The sequence below is a fragment of the Salvia hispanica genome, chromosome 1 (genome assembly GCF_023119035.1).
Source record: "Salvia hispanica cultivar TCC Black 2014 chromosome 1, UniMelb_Shisp_WGS_1.0, whole genome shotgun sequence".
Classification (NCBI taxonomy): domain Eukaryota; kingdom Viridiplantae; phylum Streptophyta; class Magnoliopsida; order Lamiales; family Lamiaceae; genus Salvia; species Salvia hispanica.
Window position 1 is genome coordinate 16,261,925 of NC_062965.1, and position 18,393 is coordinate 16,280,317.

At 37.6% G+C, this 18,393-nt stretch overlaps 3 protein-coding genes and 1 long non-coding RNA gene across 6 annotated transcripts; 3 read left to right on the forward strand and 1 right to left on the reverse strand.

Annotated features, from left to right (window-relative positions):
- The first annotated feature begins 420 nt into the window (after positions 1–420).
- On the forward strand, positions 421–3,614 carry LOC125220957. The gene is made up of 5 exons (XM_048123085.1): positions 421–858; positions 1,371–1,434; positions 1,796–1,960; positions 2,921–2,986; positions 3,162–3,614. Exons 1-5 carry the CDS (start codon positions 587–589, stop codon positions 3,366–3,368), a joined length of 774 nt encoding a protein of 257 aa, XP_047979042.1. The 5' UTR covers positions 421–586; the 3' UTR covers positions 3,369–3,614.
- Positions 3,615–4,197: 583 nt separating this feature from the next.
- On the forward strand, positions 4,198–7,831 carry LOC125220932 (disease resistance RPP13-like protein 4). Its single transcript, XM_048123063.1, has 2 exons — positions 4,198–4,998; positions 6,252–7,831. Exons 1-2 carry the CDS (start codon positions 4,241–4,243, stop codon positions 7,630–7,632), a joined length of 2,139 nt encoding a protein of 712 aa, XP_047979020.1. The 5' UTR covers positions 4,198–4,240; the 3' UTR covers positions 7,633–7,831.
- An 857-nt stretch (positions 7,832–8,688) lies between these two features.
- LOC125220941 (uncharacterized aarF domain-containing protein kinase 2-like) lies at positions 8,689–13,297 on the reverse strand. Of its 3 annotated transcripts, XR_007176357.1 has the most exons (6): positions 12,946–13,297; positions 11,297–12,615; positions 10,166–10,435; positions 9,650–9,805; positions 8,860–9,185; positions 8,689–8,784 (listed from the first exon to the last, which is right to left on the reverse strand). XR_007176357.1 is itself a non-coding variant. In XM_048123070.1 (5 exons), the coding sequence occupies exons 1-5, from the start codon at positions 13,040–13,042 to the stop codon at positions 9,066–9,068; spliced, it is 1,962 nt and encodes a 653-aa protein (XP_047979027.1). In that variant the 5' UTR covers positions 13,043–13,297; the 3' UTR covers positions 8,689–9,065. The 3 variants fall into 3 exon arrangements, 2 of the variants coding, with proteins under 2 accessions (XP_047979027.1, XP_047979036.1); XM_048123070.1 differs by having other exon boundaries at positions 8,689–9,185; XM_048123079.1 differs by having other exon boundaries at positions 8,689–9,185; positions 11,297–12,635.
- An 874-nt stretch (positions 13,298–14,171) lies between these two features.
- Positions 14,172–17,070, forward strand: LOC125220979. The gene is made up of 3 exons (XR_007176358.1): positions 14,172–14,519; positions 16,471–16,528; positions 16,766–17,070. It is a non-coding gene; the product is annotated as an uncharacterized LOC125220979 (long non-coding RNA).
- The last annotated feature ends 1,323 nt before the right edge of the window (positions 17,071–18,393 follow it).

An 18,393-nucleotide genomic window follows, 5' to 3' on the forward strand; every position in this document is an offset into this window, starting at 1 on the left:
TATGGTATATATTCCATATCAAGGTTTGACTTATTAACAAAAGAAATATATTTTTTTATCTGTTTTAATACTGTCAACAATTTGAATAAAATTAGTGAAATGTGAATTTAAGTTTTACATATTTGATTTATACAAATTTATAAGTAAATTAATAAAATCTATCTCCTAGCATTGATTCTAGATGGAAAAATAAAATGAGACAGTTAATAGCAATAAATCAAATTGACACAATTAGCAAAGAAGGAAGATTGAAAAAAAATGAGTCAGTTATTTGCAATGAATCTAATTGAGTGAATTAGATAAAGAAGGAAAAGATTTATGATGAATTAAATAGAAAAAGAGGAATAATTAATAATTATAAAACCCCCAAAATTGCGTGGTGGTCGGAGCGCCTTTAATATATCCGTTGGCCCACCATCAATGGAAGTGGCGCCAACCAGCATTCAACCATTCTTTAGCTGCTTGCCTTTATACCCCCATTCAATCCCTCTCCATTATTTTGTTGTTGTTTGATTCAACAACCCCCAATTCAATTCGCCTTTTTCTCTGCTTAATCAATCGATTACCGGCAGAGGCGAATTCGATTATGACGGAGCTGGAGAGGAGAGGCGGCGAGCAGGCGGCGGCGGCGGCGGGGGAGGGGGAGGAGGAGAGGCTGCTGAGCGAGGAGGTTTCTGTGTTGGATTTCGACATGCTGTGCTCGACCGTTGCGATGCAGGCGCAGCAGGGGAAATGGGGGAAGCTCAACGGAGATGAGGAGGATGAGCTTGGATATGGAGGCGGAGTCCATAGAATGTGGGAGGGTGAGCTCTTTTACGACTGTTTGGATGATCGACGCCTCGCTCTTCAATCGTTATGGTACTTTTCTCGTCCTTAGCCACCTTTTCATTTATCCAATTTTGGGGGAAAATTCCTTTTTTTAGGGTTTTGGGTTCTGATAAATTGGGAAGCTTTTTTTCTGAGTTCTTGTACGGTGAATTGGATTCTTCTTTCTGTTAATTTTGATGTCGTTTTCTTTTGTTTGTGATTTGATTTTGGAAATGGACGTTCTGATTTTGGCGTCAATTCAACGCTTACTACTGTTTCAGCAAATTTCTTTGCCTTTTATTCCATTTCTCTTGATTATCACTAAGAGGAGCAAAAATATCTTCATTGGGGTGATGTGATTTTCTTGTTTACCATATTTGGATTAGAGATATGAGGCAATTTAAACTATTTAAGGTGGTAAAATCTTAAACTTTAGTGGTGAACTTTAAGACAAGAGTCAACTCCGACAAATCTTGCTTTATATCTCTTCATTAAGTGGGTTGAAAATTAGCTTTTGGAGTCATTAATGTGCTGTTCTTTCTGTGGATTGCCATTTGTTGCAGTTGCCCCTGTTACAGATTTGGCAAGAATATGAAACGAGCAGGATTTGGTTCTTGTTTTCTTCAGGTAAATGCACAGTTCTTTCCTTTGAAGCGTTTGTATTCAACTTACCATTTGGAGTGTGCAAATGTACTTAATAATGTGACAGTCCGAATTAGCCTATGCAAGAATCTGAATATCATGAAGAAATTGTGTGGAAGGGTCTTGATTTTCTTCAAATAGTTAACTAGTAAGTTTATTTTGTAAGTAACCGATAAATCTGGATCCATTTTCGTGGGGGGTGGGGTGGGGGGGATTCAGTTAACCAGTGAAGGAGTAAAAACTCTTTAGGAGTCCATTCTTTGACATTGCTATTTATGCGTGTTTAGTATTTCTGAAAAAGAGTTTCTTTCATTGTTGAGTATTGAGTTTGTATGTATTTTTGCAGGGATCTGTCCACTTGATTCTTCTTGTCATTGCCCTTTTCAACCTGCTAGCGTTCACAATAACCAGAAAATGCTACTTTCTCTATTTGGCTATGTCATTCGCTCTCTCAGTTGGAACATATATGGGATATTACCGCATACAAATAAAGAAGAAGTTCAATATAAAAGTAAGCATTGTCTTCTAAACCCGTTTTCTACCTGGCGGTTATATCATTTCTGTTTCAATGATTTCAGAATTTAGTCTTTTACCCATGTGGTGATTTGTTATGATTGATATTTCCCATATTGGCAGTATTCTTTTTAGTTGATTCATACTTGTACCAAACACCGTTCCTCTGACACCCTGGCAAAAATGAAAAGGTTTTGGGGCAATAGTCACTAGGAAGCAAAATAAGTAATACTCCTACAAAAGTGCACAACATCAGATAGGCTTGAGAAATGTAAATGGTGGAGAAAGTGAAAAAACCATATGAGATATACAACTTGCTCCATTCTTTATGATTGTATTTGTTTAGTAGTATCTGTTAATTGTTCCTCATATCGCTTTATTCAATTCAATTGAATTAAAAAATGGAATGGGTGGTTAGTGGGACTGTGGGAGTAGATCTTATTTTGCCTTTGCACAATACATTTGCTCTGAGGGCTGTGGAAGGGGTTTGTTTTATAAATAGAATTCAAATCACTATCAGCGGATAACAACATTACCATTTGTTTTACGTTACTTCCAAATCCTTCATTTGTTTACTATATTTTGTAATTGCTATCATCTGATGTATTTCTAGTTTTTTTGTTCACTTTTTCTGCTTGTTTTTCAAGCCTCTGTATTCTGGCATCTCAGCCATTGCAAATGATCTCATGGTTTTCTTCATTTGGCTACAACTCAGTTCTTCCCAATTTTTTTTTTCTGTTTAACAATACTTATTCACAATACAGTTTATCTGCTTTCTGGGTATATTTGGATATGTGTGTATCTCCTTACATGGTATTTGATCTGCATACAATCTGTTCTCTTTCCTTCTGCTCACATCTCATTCGCTTGCACATATGTTTAAGTTTCAAACTTTATGCTACGCTACAATGAGTTTGCAAGTCTTGATAGCTGATACGACTATATATTGCTTATGCAGGGCGGTGATACTTCCTTAGATGACTTCATTTACCATGTTATTTGTCCGAGCTGCATGTTAAGTCAGGTCCGTCCTGTTAGATTTGTTTTCCGCGCTGGATATGACTAAATTCACTAAACATAACATTCATAATCCCATCCCATATCTCCTCAGTAAAGAATAAAATGTGAAAGGCAAACTAAATTGGAGAATCAACCATCAGCTGTAAAATTGATCCACTACAATTTGTGAACTTGAGCAGGAATCGAGGACGTTGGAGATGAACAACGTCCAGGATGGAATCTGGCATGGGAGAGGGGACACCATATGCGTGGGAAGCGACAGTAAAGCCTACTTAGAGTTATGTCCACCTTTTGTTGTGTCAACCAAATGCCCACAACTTCTCAGCATGCAACAAACCTCCAACGACGCCATTGTTCTGCCGACTTCTGTGGTAGGGATCGTGTGAACTGCTGCCTACTCTAACATGGGGATGAAGGCCTCTTCAGTGAGTCTCTTTAAACTGTGCCAGAATCTGGGAATCATTGTTCCAATACTGGAGGGAAAATAGTTGGAATTCCACAAATATTCTGGGAATATGGAGTCCCTTGCTGCTTAATGATGTCGAAATTGGTGTACATATGATGGTTGTTTGTCGGACTGCAATGGTAAATGCAAATTATCATAATTCTTTTAAAAGAAAATTTCTGTGCAAGAATTTCAGAGTTGTTTGTGTCTTACTTATTTGATATATAGTGCTTAAAAAGGGAATGTCAAAGGAGAGAAAAAAAACTTGGGAAATAAAGAGTGAGTTACTCAAAAAAGTGTAACTTGTTTATTGGGAATCAAATTGGAATTGACCAGTTCTCGGTTAATCGATAATCGACTACTTTCACAGCTATATAGCATTCGTGTAATATCGGCCAGTGTAACCATAAGAAGTGATGGCTACACTTAGTCGACCAATGGCTAAACGATGTGATCACGTTTAGGAGTTTCGACTAATCGATTAACTGACCTGTCTGCCCACTATCTATAACTTATGCAGGTAAACATCAATATTGATTGGTATAGAATAATCTTTTGTATCTTACGTACCAGAATCATAAAGTAGATACTCCTTTACTTGATTCTCCATACCCCAATCCTATTCCCAGCACAAGAGTAAGGTATTAGTATATAACTTGTGAATGATGAAAGTAGAATGAATTCTTTTCTGTTCCTTTCCTCTCACTTCAAGGATCACCATATGTTCTTCCACAAACCCTATTTTAGCTCATTTCCCTTTTCCATTTTTCTCCAACAAAAGAAAAAAAAAAGAGGATTCGCCACCGGTCCATCATGTCGACCGATGGCAATCCAAGCACCGAAAACGTCCAACCACCTCGTCAAACTTCCCCCGTGAAATTGTCAGGGTGGAAGAGAGCACGCAACTTGCTCGGGTTAAAAGGCCGGACTACAAAGCAGCCAACGGAATCAGAATCGCAATCGCCACCTCAGCCTCCAACTCCACCTGACCCCAGCCCACGCCTTCGCGAGTTGATCCAAGGCGACCTGAGAGAAATGCGCAAGGAGGCCAAGAATCTCAACAGTTACAACAAACGCCTCAACGATGATCTCAAAACACTCGAAAGTGTTTTTCAAGATATCAAGGGGGGTGGGGATGAAACCCTCAGAAACAAGAGTTTGGAAGAAACCCTAAAAAAGTTCAGAAATGAACTGATGAAGGTGAAGCTCACCATTCCTTCCAACATCGGAGCACACAAAGGCAAGCAGTTAAAAGAGCAGTTCATCAAGGATCGAATCTCCGGGGAGAAGCCCAAGAAGATACCCGTGCTGCACAGGAGTCCTCTCTTCGAGATGAGCAAGGAGTTCAAAGACTTCGAGGACTGCTACTACAAGCTCGGGGAACGCCTCAAGCTATGCTTGCTTTGTCTGTCCATTTTCCCGCAGGGTGCCATCATCAAGAAGAGGCTGATGCTGCAATGGTGGGTCGTTGAGGGCTTCGCCGAGGACGAGGAGGTCGCCGAGGACTACTTGAAAGAATTGATGGACAAGGGCTTCCTTATCGAGGCCGCCCCCGGTGACAACAGCTGCAGGTTTGTATTCTTTTGTCTAAGTAAATAGTCGATTTTGTCTCATTTTTAGAGTATTCAACCTAATATGTAGGTAATTACTCCCTCCGTTCCACAAAGATTGTTCCATTTTTTCATTTTCGTCCGTCCAAAAATTTGTCCTATTTCACTTTCTACCATTTTTTGTAGTGGACCACATATTCACTAACTCATTCCTACTCACATTTTATTATAAAACTATATACAAAAGTAGGACCCACATGGATTGCGTTAGTGTGCTAACTAATTTATAGTAATAACTAATACTACCTCCGTCCCCCAAAATTTGCTACACTTTGACCCGACACGGACTTTAAGAAATGTAATGGAAAGTGAGTTGAAAAAGTTGGTGGGATGTGGGTCCTACTTTTAAAGTATTAGTTTTATAATAAAATGTGAGTAGGAATGAGTTAGTGGAATATGGAGTCCACTACCAAAAATGGTAAAAGTGAAGTGTATCAAATTTTCAGGGACGGACCAAAATAGTAAACTGTATCAAATTTTCAGGGACGGAGGTAGTAACTTTCAATATTGTGTATTAAAATTATCAACACAAAGACATAATTATATCAATACAACATGTAAATTTGAAATGTCAACACAAAGACATAAGTTTATCTACACAAGAAGATTGATAAATTTATGTCTTTGTGTTGCTGTTTTTAACAAACAAAATTGATATTAGTTATTAGTTATTACCGTAACTTAGTTAATATTTGATCACACACCAGACCCACATTCCACAACTTTTCGACTCACTTTTCATTACATTTTTTAAAACCCGTGTCCGGTCAAAGTGAGACAATCTTTTGAGACGGAGGGAGTACCATTTAATTCACATCGTTTCATTTGTTGGAATAAATTGTTCTTAAAAAAATTCTGGCAATCGAAAACTTCGATGTGACAACCGAAATTTAGGTTGTCACGTCGATATTCTAATTGCCAAAACTTTTTTAGTGAACATGTTATTTCAAAAAATAAAACAATGGGTACTAAATTCGGTCTATCGGAATTAAACGTTGATCGAGTAATCAAAGTGTAATTTTGGTTGTCACGTTGATATTCCGATCGCCAGAATTTGTTCGCATGACATGTTATTTCAAAAAGAAAACAATGGAGACTAAATGGTAATTACCTGAATGACATGACATTGTTGGGTAAATGACTCAAATGATATGACAAATTCGACCATTTACCCTTAGCTCAGTATGCTAATCTAGTCCGTATATCTTTCACAGGCTCCACCCATTCCATCGATCGGTACTGGTGGAGCTAGCCGAGAGGGCCAGGGTATTCAACTTCGGCAAAGAAGGCGGTCCGACACAGAGCTTCAAGCAAACCTTCCAAGCGTGCTTGAGCGGGTCGGGGCTGATCTCGTACGACGATTTCAAGAAGAAGCACGACGATTCCAAGATAAAGAACGATGACAGGAAGGCGGATGAACCAATCAAAGTGGTGAACGACCTAATCGGAGAGCTGAAAAATCTCCACCTCCTCATGAATGTGGACGAGCACATCCTTGAATTCATAGATGAGTGGTTTGAGAAGATGAAGAATCTCAACATCTTGTATCTCGGGAGATGGAAGGCCATGATGGCCCACCACATCGAGGTGGAGGATCCCAAGTTCTTCAAGAAGCTCGGGAGCTTGAAGTACGTCAAGTATTTTAGCCTCCAAGGCGTCTCCAACATCATCGAGCTCCACAACTCCATCCTCGAGCTCACGAACCTCGAGGTGCTCGACCTCAGGGCTTGCGCGAATCTCGAGAAGATCCCGGAGAGGATCGAGAAGCTAAAGAAGCTGAAGCAGTTGGACATGTCTGAATGCTACTTGCTAGCCAAAATGCCGAAAGGCCTGTCGTCCCTCAAATACCTCAAAGTGCTCAAGGGCTTCTTCGTCACCGAAGACAAAAAAGGAGACGACAACAAAGGCTGCAAGATTGGAGATTTGCATGAACTGAAGTGTCTCGAAAAGCTTTGCATCTACACAGACTGGAAGCGTTTCCCCATGGATAAGCATGTCGCGGAGATGGAGAAGCTGGAGCCTCTCAAGAAGCTGACCATCACTTGGGGAGTTGGTACCAACACCGGCGGGGATGATAATCCTGGAGAAGAGGGAGAAAAGGAGGGTAAGGCCAAGCTTCCGCCGAAACTGGAGAAGCTGGACCTCAAGTGCTTCCCGAGGAAAGAGACGCCGAATTGGCTGATGGTGAAGAATTTGAAGAATCTGAAGAGTCTGTACATAAGAGGGGGGAAGTTTCGTGATCTCGGGCAGTATCAACGCTTCGATGATGGTGGTGTGACGGAAGAGTGGGAGGTGGAGAGGCTGCGGCTCAAGTATTTGGGGGAGATAGAGATGGAATGGAGGCAGCTTCAAGAATTGTTTCCAAAGTTGGAGTATTTGGAGAAGGTGAGATGCCCAAGTCTTACCTTGTTCCCTTGTGATGCAAAGGGGGTGTGGAACAGGAGAGATGATACGGGACCACCGGCCCAAGAGCCAGAGAAAAAGGACACGAGCAACGGCCAAGCTGAGCCTGCGAAGGGAGAGGCGGCTGCAGGACCCGAGCCTAAAGAAGATGGGCAGAAGTCGCAGCGTCCTTGTTGCCCCGTCTGTTGTTAGGAGAGTTTGTTTTATGCAATTAACGGAATAAAGAGTCGAGCGTGATTATAAAAGCTCTGTTTCGGGTTTTCTTTGTTGGTTCTTTCCCGGAATGCAAAAGAGAAGCGAACCAGCCCTAGGGTTTAAGTATTACTACTATAAATAAGAGATGATGTATTCAAATTCATGATCAATAAATTACAATGATCCTTTTAGTTTATTTTCCTTTGAAATTCACGTAAGTTTACAGTATATTTTGTTTTCACAAACCCTAATCCAAGAACCCTAGTAGCTCGATAGGATTTATCACCTACTATTTGGCTGCTTGGAGTTCAATGTCCTAACTCCGGCAATATCTGTACTTCCATATGTTGTGTGCTTCATCTTTTTTCTATGTGATAATAAAATCAAAGGCAAAATTTAAATGGAGTGTATATATCGTTTAAGCATTTGAAAGAAGCATGTAGTGTATGTGTATTTGACCATTTTTCTTATGAATGAAAAACTGAGTTGAGATAACCTAATTATACACCAAGCATGGTACTATTTATTTTTATTTTTATTTACTTTTATACGATAAAGCACAATTCAGTTGGTAGGACGCTTCCTCTTTAACTAATAGGTCAAAGGTTCGAATCACCAAAATAGAAAATCGAACGACCCTAAACGATGTAGCAGGGGGTGCATCCTGTTATGGATTCCCATGCAGTGGGCTCGAGGAGGGGGGCGACGGGCTCGATGAGGGCGCTTCTCAGCGCCTGTTGCAAGCGAGAAGTCGCGCCACTCCAAGCGCTCGATGTGGGCGCTTCTACAACAATATGCATGTGCACCATTTCTTCATTCTTCAAGAGAAATTTATGAGAGCCCTAAAATTATTTATAACAATATCCAAATTGTATTAAAAAATAGTTTGGTATGTACATGCTCTCAAACTTGGTTTACTGTCCAATTCCATCATTGGAGCTTAACCTCCACTTTTCTAACATCTAAGATATAAAAAATAAAATAAAAACAAAAACTAGTTTAGTTACCCAAAATTCTTCCATCTAAACTTTGGAAATCTGACACTGTCCACCCTCCAATATAATTCAAGATCAATGAGAAGGTCTTGAAAATAGTAGTAATAATCTGAACAAATATCATTTTACATAACTGGGTTGAATCAGGAACAACCTGAAGAGGAAGAATTTACATTATGTAACAAGATTAAAACGATAAATAACTGAACTAGAAGTGTTCATTTATTACCTCAACCAATACTTTCTGAGAGGTATCCTCATTGAGCAAAGGGTTTTGCAGGTCAGTTTAGTGAGTAATACAGGTGGTTAAAATTCTAACAAAATTGTGACTTGGGCACACGCGCGAACCAGCAGAAGATTATCAAAACGAAGAGTGGTGTATAAATGAAGTCGAAGCTTGTTAAAGGCATAACCGTCTTTTTTCTGAAGGGCATTTCATGGAGCCATTAGCCCTTCTATTGTATAAGAAAGTGACTCTGCCCAATCAGATTTGAGGAGAAGTGTTTGAAGTGTATGCATCACATCATAACCGGGATCAAGCTTCCGTTGCCAACCCTGTCCGATACAAATCCACGAGCAATTAAAATTTTTACTGCAAACTATTTATATCTTAAGCGAAGAATTTAGCCAACATGCAGACATATAGACTAGAAAATAGACGAGCGCAATGTAGTCTATAATCCATAACGAATCAGGGATATAAGTCAAGATATTCACATATGACATGCTCCAAACTCTAGCAATAAGCTCTCAAGCACACCTTGACATAAAATATGAAATTATGTACTCCCTCCGTCCCACAAAAGATGTCACACTTGTGGGACAGCACGGGCTTTTAGGAGGTTTTGTTTTGTGTGTTAGGTGGAAAGAGAAAATAGTAATATTTATATTAATGTGAGAGAGAACTTTTTTCAAAAAAGGAAATGTGACATCTTTTGTGGGACAAACTAAAAAGGAAAGTGTGACATCTTTTGTGGGACGGAGGGAGTAGAATAGATCAAAATTGCTCAAGAGGCTACCTCAAGGACTAAGAGAGTCACCATCACTGTGCAAACATTGCCATCAATATTTACTCTATGTCGCCGAACTTTCTCAAGTAGTTGGTGCATGCAATCAGCAGGATGGACCAGATCTCCTTCAGGGGTACCCCAAAAATCAAATGATTCTTTCACTTCCTGCATAAACAAATCGAAATGAGTTACAAGATGATATTCATTATCTCTTAGCATAGCATGAGAAAGCAACATGATACAAAATCACATATAACTTTTTACATTTAGATAAGTGCAAGTTACTCAATTTGTTGAGTGCTCATGCGAAATTAACAGTGAAATAGCAAATTCAGCAGCAGCTCTTCTCATTTACATTACACATTAAAACTGCAATGGTGGTGGTTGTGATGGACTCTTCCCAAATAGTGTTCAAACTGATTTTGAAAATCTCAAAATGTCAAACACCAAAGCAACGGCTTAGCATTTCTAAGACCATATAGTTCTAAAGTGCACCAGATTTGCATGCTAATGCCAGTTGGTCACCTGGATGAAGGACTCTGGATCTGGGCATCTCTGTTTCCTTGATAGTCTTAATGTGCTCTCTGCTGCAGTACGACCATCTCTAGTAGCAACAGCTTTAAAGAACGCCAGTAAATTAATCTGGTCACTCTTAGAAAGCTCAGCAGTCATGCCCACGTCAAGGAAAATAACATGAGGCTTCGCTTTAAAGAGCTTTTTACGAGACGAGTCGCTCTGAGCAACACGAACAAGAATGTTTCCAGGATGCATGTCAGCATGAACAAAGTTGTCAACCTAACAAAGGAAAGACAAAACTCAATAATCAGAACTATTCCTTGCAAGTGATCATAATTGTTAACACTGAGAATGTGTTTCATATGAGTATACAATGCACGTTTCCTTGAGTGAGAATCTTGAGATATCGTAGCATATTGAGAGAAACACAGACAAAAGCCATTAACAATTACTCCCTCCATCCCACAAGAATATGCACTATTTCCTTTTTAGTCCGTTCCAAAAAAAATATGCACTTTCTAATTTTGGAAACTCTTTTTCTCTTTAATGAGGTGGGACTCATTCTCCGCTAACAATACTTTAATTACTTTTTCTCACTACCCATCTCTTACTTTACCAATTTCGCATTAAAACCCGTGCCGAACCCAAGCATATTCTTTTGGGACGGAAGGAGTACAAAACATTTGTGTATCCCAAATGAAGACTCTAAATCAAAAACTGAAAACGAGTAAATTGACAATAGAAGAAGCAGGAGCATTGGGAAAGCATATACATTGTTGCCTCTTGAATTAAGACATCTTTTATTTGAACTTTAAGTCCCATATCTTTTTATCAGCGTCCTACAGTACATAATAAAAGTACTCTAAACTACAATTTCTTCATCGAGTACAACAAACTATCAAAGTCGCCACTTCACATGTAACATCCATACTTAGAATCAATAGCTAATGGATGGAAGACAATAGTAATTATGTAACACCAGAACACTGCAATAACCGGTGGTGATAATTACGGTGACCTCATACGAAGCCAAAGTTCCTCAAAAATCAAAAGGCATAATCACAGAAAGGAGGCAAAACTGACTTAAATGCATGAGGACATTAGCAACAATTTAAGAGAAAAGGACACGGTTAAAGTTACCAGGAGCATTTTCAATAGTGCATGGGTTCCAATGTGAGCAAGAGATCTTTTGATCCGTTCATCTCCCTGGTGATCGTCAACATAGTGTGTAACACTTTCTCCGTGTTCAAAAGATTCTACCAAAACAGCTGGATGTACCAGAGGATATACAGGTCTGGGGAAGGAAACATCCTTCCACCTTCGAAAATTGTATATGAAGCGGCTCAAGTGAGCAGCTTCTCGAGCAAGATCAACTTGAGACATCATGAATACTGCAAACTGTTGGACACTTTCATCCAATCTCAACCAAGTAAGTCCAGGAATAAGCCCTGAAATCTTTGCTACAACATTAATTATCGCAAAATCCCTTTTTATGGATTCCCCCACTCCCGGATGCCTCACCTTAACAGCAACTAGAATTGGTTTATTCAAACGACCAGGGTATCGGGATCTCACTGAAGCTCGATGCACTTGAGCAATACTCCCTGATGCAACTGGCTCTTCCTCAAAATCATCAAAAATTTCATTGATCTTACGACCAAAAGCTCTCTCGATTGTCTTTCTTGTATAGGCAAAACTGTGTTCAGGTGCTTTCATGTGAAGCTTTGACAGTTCAGTGCACAAGTCTTCAGGAAATAGATCAGGCCGTGTGGCTGCCCACTGGCCCCATTTAATAAACGCTGGACCAGCTTTTTCTAGAGTTTGATGCACAGCATGAAGCCATAATTTCCTGAAACGCGGCCCAAAACTATCTGCAAATGGCGCCATGGCGATGCTTGGAGTAAACAGAATACCCAAATAAAAAGCTCTAATCAACATGAAAAGTCCTTCAAATATGGAGAATATCAATCCTGTCACATACATGCGGCTGTCTTGAGCTTGCATGTACAACCTATTCTTGGGATCATAGACGAATTGTGTGCTTGGTGGAGCTTCCGCCCATGCTAAATGGGTCCCACACGCGAGAGCAAACATACTAGGAACAACCATGTAAGAATAGCTGAAGCCTAAGCTAACAGCCTGAGCAATCTTCTCTATGGAGAGACGAGTTTGGGCATTTCGTACAGACTGTTGTGCCAAGCTCTTCCAAATAACCCGGGTATGATAAGCTACGGAGTTACAAGCAGGACTTGCAGAATATCCCCGTGAGTAACCATTACGAAAACCTTTTCCGGTTTCATCCCAAGCACGTCTCCTGCTTGGAAACAAGTAATGCAAGTACAATCTGTATCGAGAACAATATATACTGGCTCGGACAGGTACTCCATCGGCCGACCCCTGTGCATAGATGCCTGATTGACATGTCCGGAGAGACGGTGATGCTTTCCCGGCTACACCCACTGTCAACAATCTACGACATCTTAACAAGATGGAATTGAAAAATACCCATAGTTAGGAAACATAATTGATTTGATGAAACACAAACAACATATGCAACAACATTTCCCCAATTACAATGTGGAATTTCAACTTCCTATAAACCCATGCCAATAAAATAACACATAGCTCAACCATTTCAAAACCTATTTTTCAATTACCAAACATACCATCCAATAAACCGACCCTAATCAAATTCCAGAATACAGAAATGATCAAACGCTCGACAACAACAAATGAAAGGCTAATTCAGCTAATAGGATATTGAAAAATTGCATAGATTTTTTACGAACCTTGACATAGCGAAAAATGTGGGGCGAAGGAAGGCTTATTGAATAACGCGCGCAGGAGGACGAGCATCTTCTGACGATTAATCAAGGATGGAAGCATAGGGGGTTGAGAAATTAGAGGTTTCCCGCAAAAACATAAGAAAATTTATAAATCAAAGATGTTTGGGGAAAAAGAGAAGAGAGGAAAACCAACGATATAGATAGAAATTTAGGGGAATGTGCGTTATTAAGTGAATCTCAGCGCATGGGCGAAGGGTGAAATGGCTGCGATGATGAAGACGAACAACGATTTCGTATTGACGAGGTCGCATCCATGGTGCTGGGCTGCTGGCTAATTGGGGTATGATTCTTTGGGTAAATAATCAATTTGTTTGGGATATTTATCTAAAAATGGCATCTCTTTATGTAATTGCCATTTAGTGCTCATCATTTATAATTTTGATTGAAATGTCTTGTAAAAAAATTTGGTGATTGGAATACCGTCGTGAGATAAATGTCGATCAGATTATTTACGAGTAATTTGAGTTATCGATGTGTAGTTTTGATTGTATATTTCGATCACCCATAACATTTTATTTTTAAAAAATATAACGATGAGTACTAAAATTGTAATATCCCAAATTTATAAAATAGAGAATAGAAATAAGAATTTGAATTTATATGCATATGATAGTTACATTTAGAAATAGAAAAGTCAATAGTCAAAGTATGTTAAAAAGTACTCCCCCAGTCCCCCATAATTCGTCACTATTTGACTCGACACGGGTTTTAAAAAATGTAATAGAAAGTGAGTTGAAAAATTTGTGGCACGTGGATCTTACTTTTATATATTAGTTTTAAAATAAAATGTGAGTAAGAATGATGTGGAATATGGGATCCATTATTAAAAATGATAAAAGTAAAAAGTGATAAATTTTTAGGAACGGGTAAAAAGTAAAACTAGGTGATAAATTTTTAGGGACGGGTAAAAAGTAAAACTAGGTGATAAATTTTTAGGGACAGAGGAAGTAATAGCATGGGTTGAGTTCTTCTTGGAGAAAGAATAATACTCCTCCGTAAGTTAAAAAAAAAAGAGAGAGAGAGAGAAAGAAAATGAAAAGAATAAAAGTGGAAATGAAAGAAAAAAAAATAAGAAAAGTAGGAAGTGAAACGTGCCTTGTGGGGTAGAGTAAAAAAAACAAAAGAAGAGAAAGAAAATTAGAAATAGAGAAGGTTTTGGAGATAAGAATGAAAAATTGTGTTGTATCTCTTTCCTCTCCACGTCTCCCCCTCTCTCTCTATAATATTTCAGCAAATTGCTCCCCTCCGTTCGGCAGCCGTGTCACCATCACAAATTTTCCGGTGACTTTGCCGTGCCATCCAACCTAAGCCATGCCATCCAACCTAGCCCAACTTGTATCAATTTTCAGATTATGAGTTTCAAGCTCAACAACCTCAGAATTGTTGAGAAATCGAGGCAAACCAGTTCCATGTTCAAATAGCAAAGGAATTGACAAGGTCTTGGAGGAAATGAAAAAGTAATTGGAGTTTTGTTGACATGCACGTGTAGCGTTAGTTGCCGAGCCAGAAATTTTAAGGTGAGGGTTCAACTATCATTAAAATTTGTTAATTGTGTTCGGTGCTACACCCTTAAACTAGACACGGAAACAACTTAGACGTGAGTGATATAAAAGCCATGCATGAGAAATGGATGATGATAAAATTAATTAGTGAATATATATTTTAGAGCATAGCACCAATTTTACTAATAATATGAGTATGATATATTTACATATTTATTAGATCAAATATTACGTTCAATTCCAGATTTTATAATAAAAGATATCACAATTGATTCTATTAATATCATAATATTTTAAAATATTTATAGAATTAAAGAATTATTTTCAATTCTTAAATTTTAAAAATCATTTTTATATGAATATAATTTAAAATGATTTATACAAAAATAGTAGTAGTAAAAAAATTAATAAAAATTTCTAATGTAAAAAAAATCAATGAAACAATATGAGAAAATCAACAAAATACTAGACTGAGAAGAAAAACAGGGTATGAACTACAAGCTTTAAAATCAAACTTAATAATATATTATGAATTATAAATAGATCACTAAAACGTTCTTAGAATGCTCTAGGAGAGAGTCGAACCTGATACCTCATAAACAGAAGACTTGAACTCAAACCAACAGCACTGGCTTCTGCTTTACAATGTGTTGCTTACATATCTTATATATATGAATTATACCAATGGCTGAGGTTCCCAAGGGAACCCCTGGCTCCACCGTGACTCCGCCACTGTGTAGTGTACGCGTATTCGTAAATTCAATGCATTTAATTTTGATAAAATTTCTACGTGTTTATGTGATTTATGTGTTTGTGCAATGAAGCTTAAATATAATTGTAGGATACATGAGATTCTTTAATTATATGTGATAACGTGATTCGAATAGTGATCAAAGCTAGTGTGGACTGTATACTTCAATATGATATGACAGGGATGACGATATTAAAAAGGTGAGATTGTTGGATTTTTATATTGAAATTGTGAATATGCATGTGATATACAAAGTGAATTAAAGGCATGTTTATGTGAGCAACGTGGAAAGAGATACCGAATATGTGTTACGCCTCATTGCTTAGTGAATCACAGGGTATAGTTGGCATGCCATAGGACAGCAGTACTGCACACATGTCTGATCATTCGTCTTTTAGATAATCGAAGCGATGACCCACATGATATGTTGATAGCTGATATGAGCCCTATATGGGTAAATTGTGACAGATGCCTTATGATAGGCTATACTAAAGATATATAACATCTGATAGTATCTCACCTAGATGTATATATGACAGAGACCCTCATCGGGCTACTTATAGTCCATGTACCCGCGTCCACCACTAAGCAGAACTAGGGGTTGTATGTGTTATCTATTTGAGAAATGATAGTTGTTCTTTAACGTTAATGAAATAGTTATGATTATCTTGTAGTATGTATATTGCGTTGACTGATGAAAGAAAGTGACAAGGATGATGTGATGTGCTATATTGTGCTATATGTGTTATTTATATGAAATTCAAAGAAGATATATGTGCTTAAAATGATTTAAAGTGAGGTGATTATCTCAAAAGCTATATATTGCAGTGATTGGTGTATAAAGTGAAAAGTTGTTAGATTGATATGTTATATTTGTACTATAGCTGCGACATGTATTATTTTGATTTACATGTGGCATATCACAATTGAAAGTAAGTCGTTATTTATAAATGAATCTATTGGTTGTTTGATCTGGCGGAATTGTTGGGGGTCGAAAGTGTGATCTACTTGAAAATGATGTGTGTAAAGGATATGATGTCTCAAACTATATATTGGGTTTGTTGATGAAATAAGGTGATAAGTTGATTGAATAATTTGCTATACTTGCACTATATTGAGATAAGATTATTTGGGTTGACGAGTATCATATTATTATTTGAAAGTGCAACTTGTTTATATAATTATTCTTGTTTTATCACTTCTATGATTCGACAGATTTATTTGGTGGAGAATATGATTTGCTCGACAGATAGCTAATATACTAACGTTGAAGGTACAATTTTATTTATATAATTATGTTATTTATATGATTTGACAGAATTGATATTATACGAATGGTATATTAGTTGATAACAGAGTGAGAGATGTATATAAATAGATGTTGTACTACTTTCCAGGTAACAAAATCATTACCTTGTGATAGTGTTATCGATGGAAATCATAGGGATTATATTCGAATGCGGTTACACTACGAGCTTAAGCTTATCTCCCTTTCTCTTTCCTTTTGCAGAGTATAGTGGTAAGAGATCTCGCTAGATGACAGCTGCACGTGTCGAGTCACTGTCTCTTTTGTCGAGAAAGTTAAAGTGGTGTGTACCTGGCATGTTTAGTTGAGGATTTGTAGATAAGTATAGTTGTTAGTTTTCTTTGTTGTAGTGGGTTGCTAATTATGTAAAAGTGGGTGTCTGGTTATATGTCCAAAAAAAAAGTACACAGTAGAAAGATTTATTCGTAATAAGAAGTTAAGCGTATCGAAATGTGACACCAATTATTCGGTTTAATAAATCGACTAAGGGGTGTTACAAAAATTGACCATTTGCCCTTGTTTTTTGCAAGATTATCCTATTACCGTAAAAAACGTCATGGTTTTAAATTTATGGTATGAATTAACCAAACATATATTATTAACTTGTTTTTTTTGAATTTATACTATATATATATATATATCAAAAAAAAATCTTAATTGTGTCGAACTTTTCATTTTTGGAATGGAATAGAATCAAGACCGAACCTTATAGTCCATGGTATTTCCTCTTTAAGAAAGTTTGTAAGAAGGCTCAGTTGATTCAGGATTTATGTTTCATCTTTCGTTTATTTTCTTTTGTTTAGAGAAATCTATAGATCTACTCGAGTATTCACAAGGTATTGCATAACATGTGCGAGCCCCTTCTAATGGAAAAATCAAATTTAATGAAGATTTGATTCATTCGACACACATATAAGCTTTTTTCTGTTCCATAAATTTGTATGTAACTATTAAAGACATAACATACATATTCCATCCTCAAAGTTTTTTTTTAGTGCAAATTCATTAATATGTAGAATCAAAACAAATGATTTTTAGGGTGATCTCTTAGTTATTACGGGATGGAGATGATGGGGTCAGTCCACGGATTTTTTTTTCCTTTTCTTTTGGTGATTTCGCTCAAAGAGTTAAAGTAAAATAGTGTACCAAGCTATGCGCAAGGTCCAACTCGATTCCCTTCTCCATGGATCTCAAATTAGGGACTCCAGAAGAACAGCTGACTCCAATGACCGATCCATGTATGATCCATACTAGATTTGACCAACTACCCTTCCTACATCCTCTAAACTCCAATGACCGATCCATGTATGATCCATACTAGATTTGACCAACTACCCTTCCTACATCCTCTAAATCTACGTTCTTGACATCCCATCTTTGTATCAATGGAGTTTTTGTATGTTTGAATTCAAACTACGTATATTTATATTTTGTACTCCCTCCGTTCCATCGTAATAGAGTCATTTTGCACATTTGGTGCGTTCCATGCATGGTAATAGAGTCATTTCCCTTTTTAGTAAAAGTCAACACATTTTTCCACACTTATTTTACTCTCTCTTACTTTTTCCTCTCTTCGTCTCTTTACCTTTTTCATTTTTCACTTTATTCTCCATTTACTGAACTCACCTAACACAATTTTTCTTGATCTCCGTGCCAAAAAGAAATACCTCCATTACTATGAAACGGAGGGAGTATCAGTCATCAGGATGGATCATGGCTTTTATAGTGAAAAATGTAAAAAAAGTAGAAAAAAAAAAAAAATAAAGAAAATTATATGTAACATTTTTGAAACACCAATCCTACGTCAATTAATATATATATATATACTACTA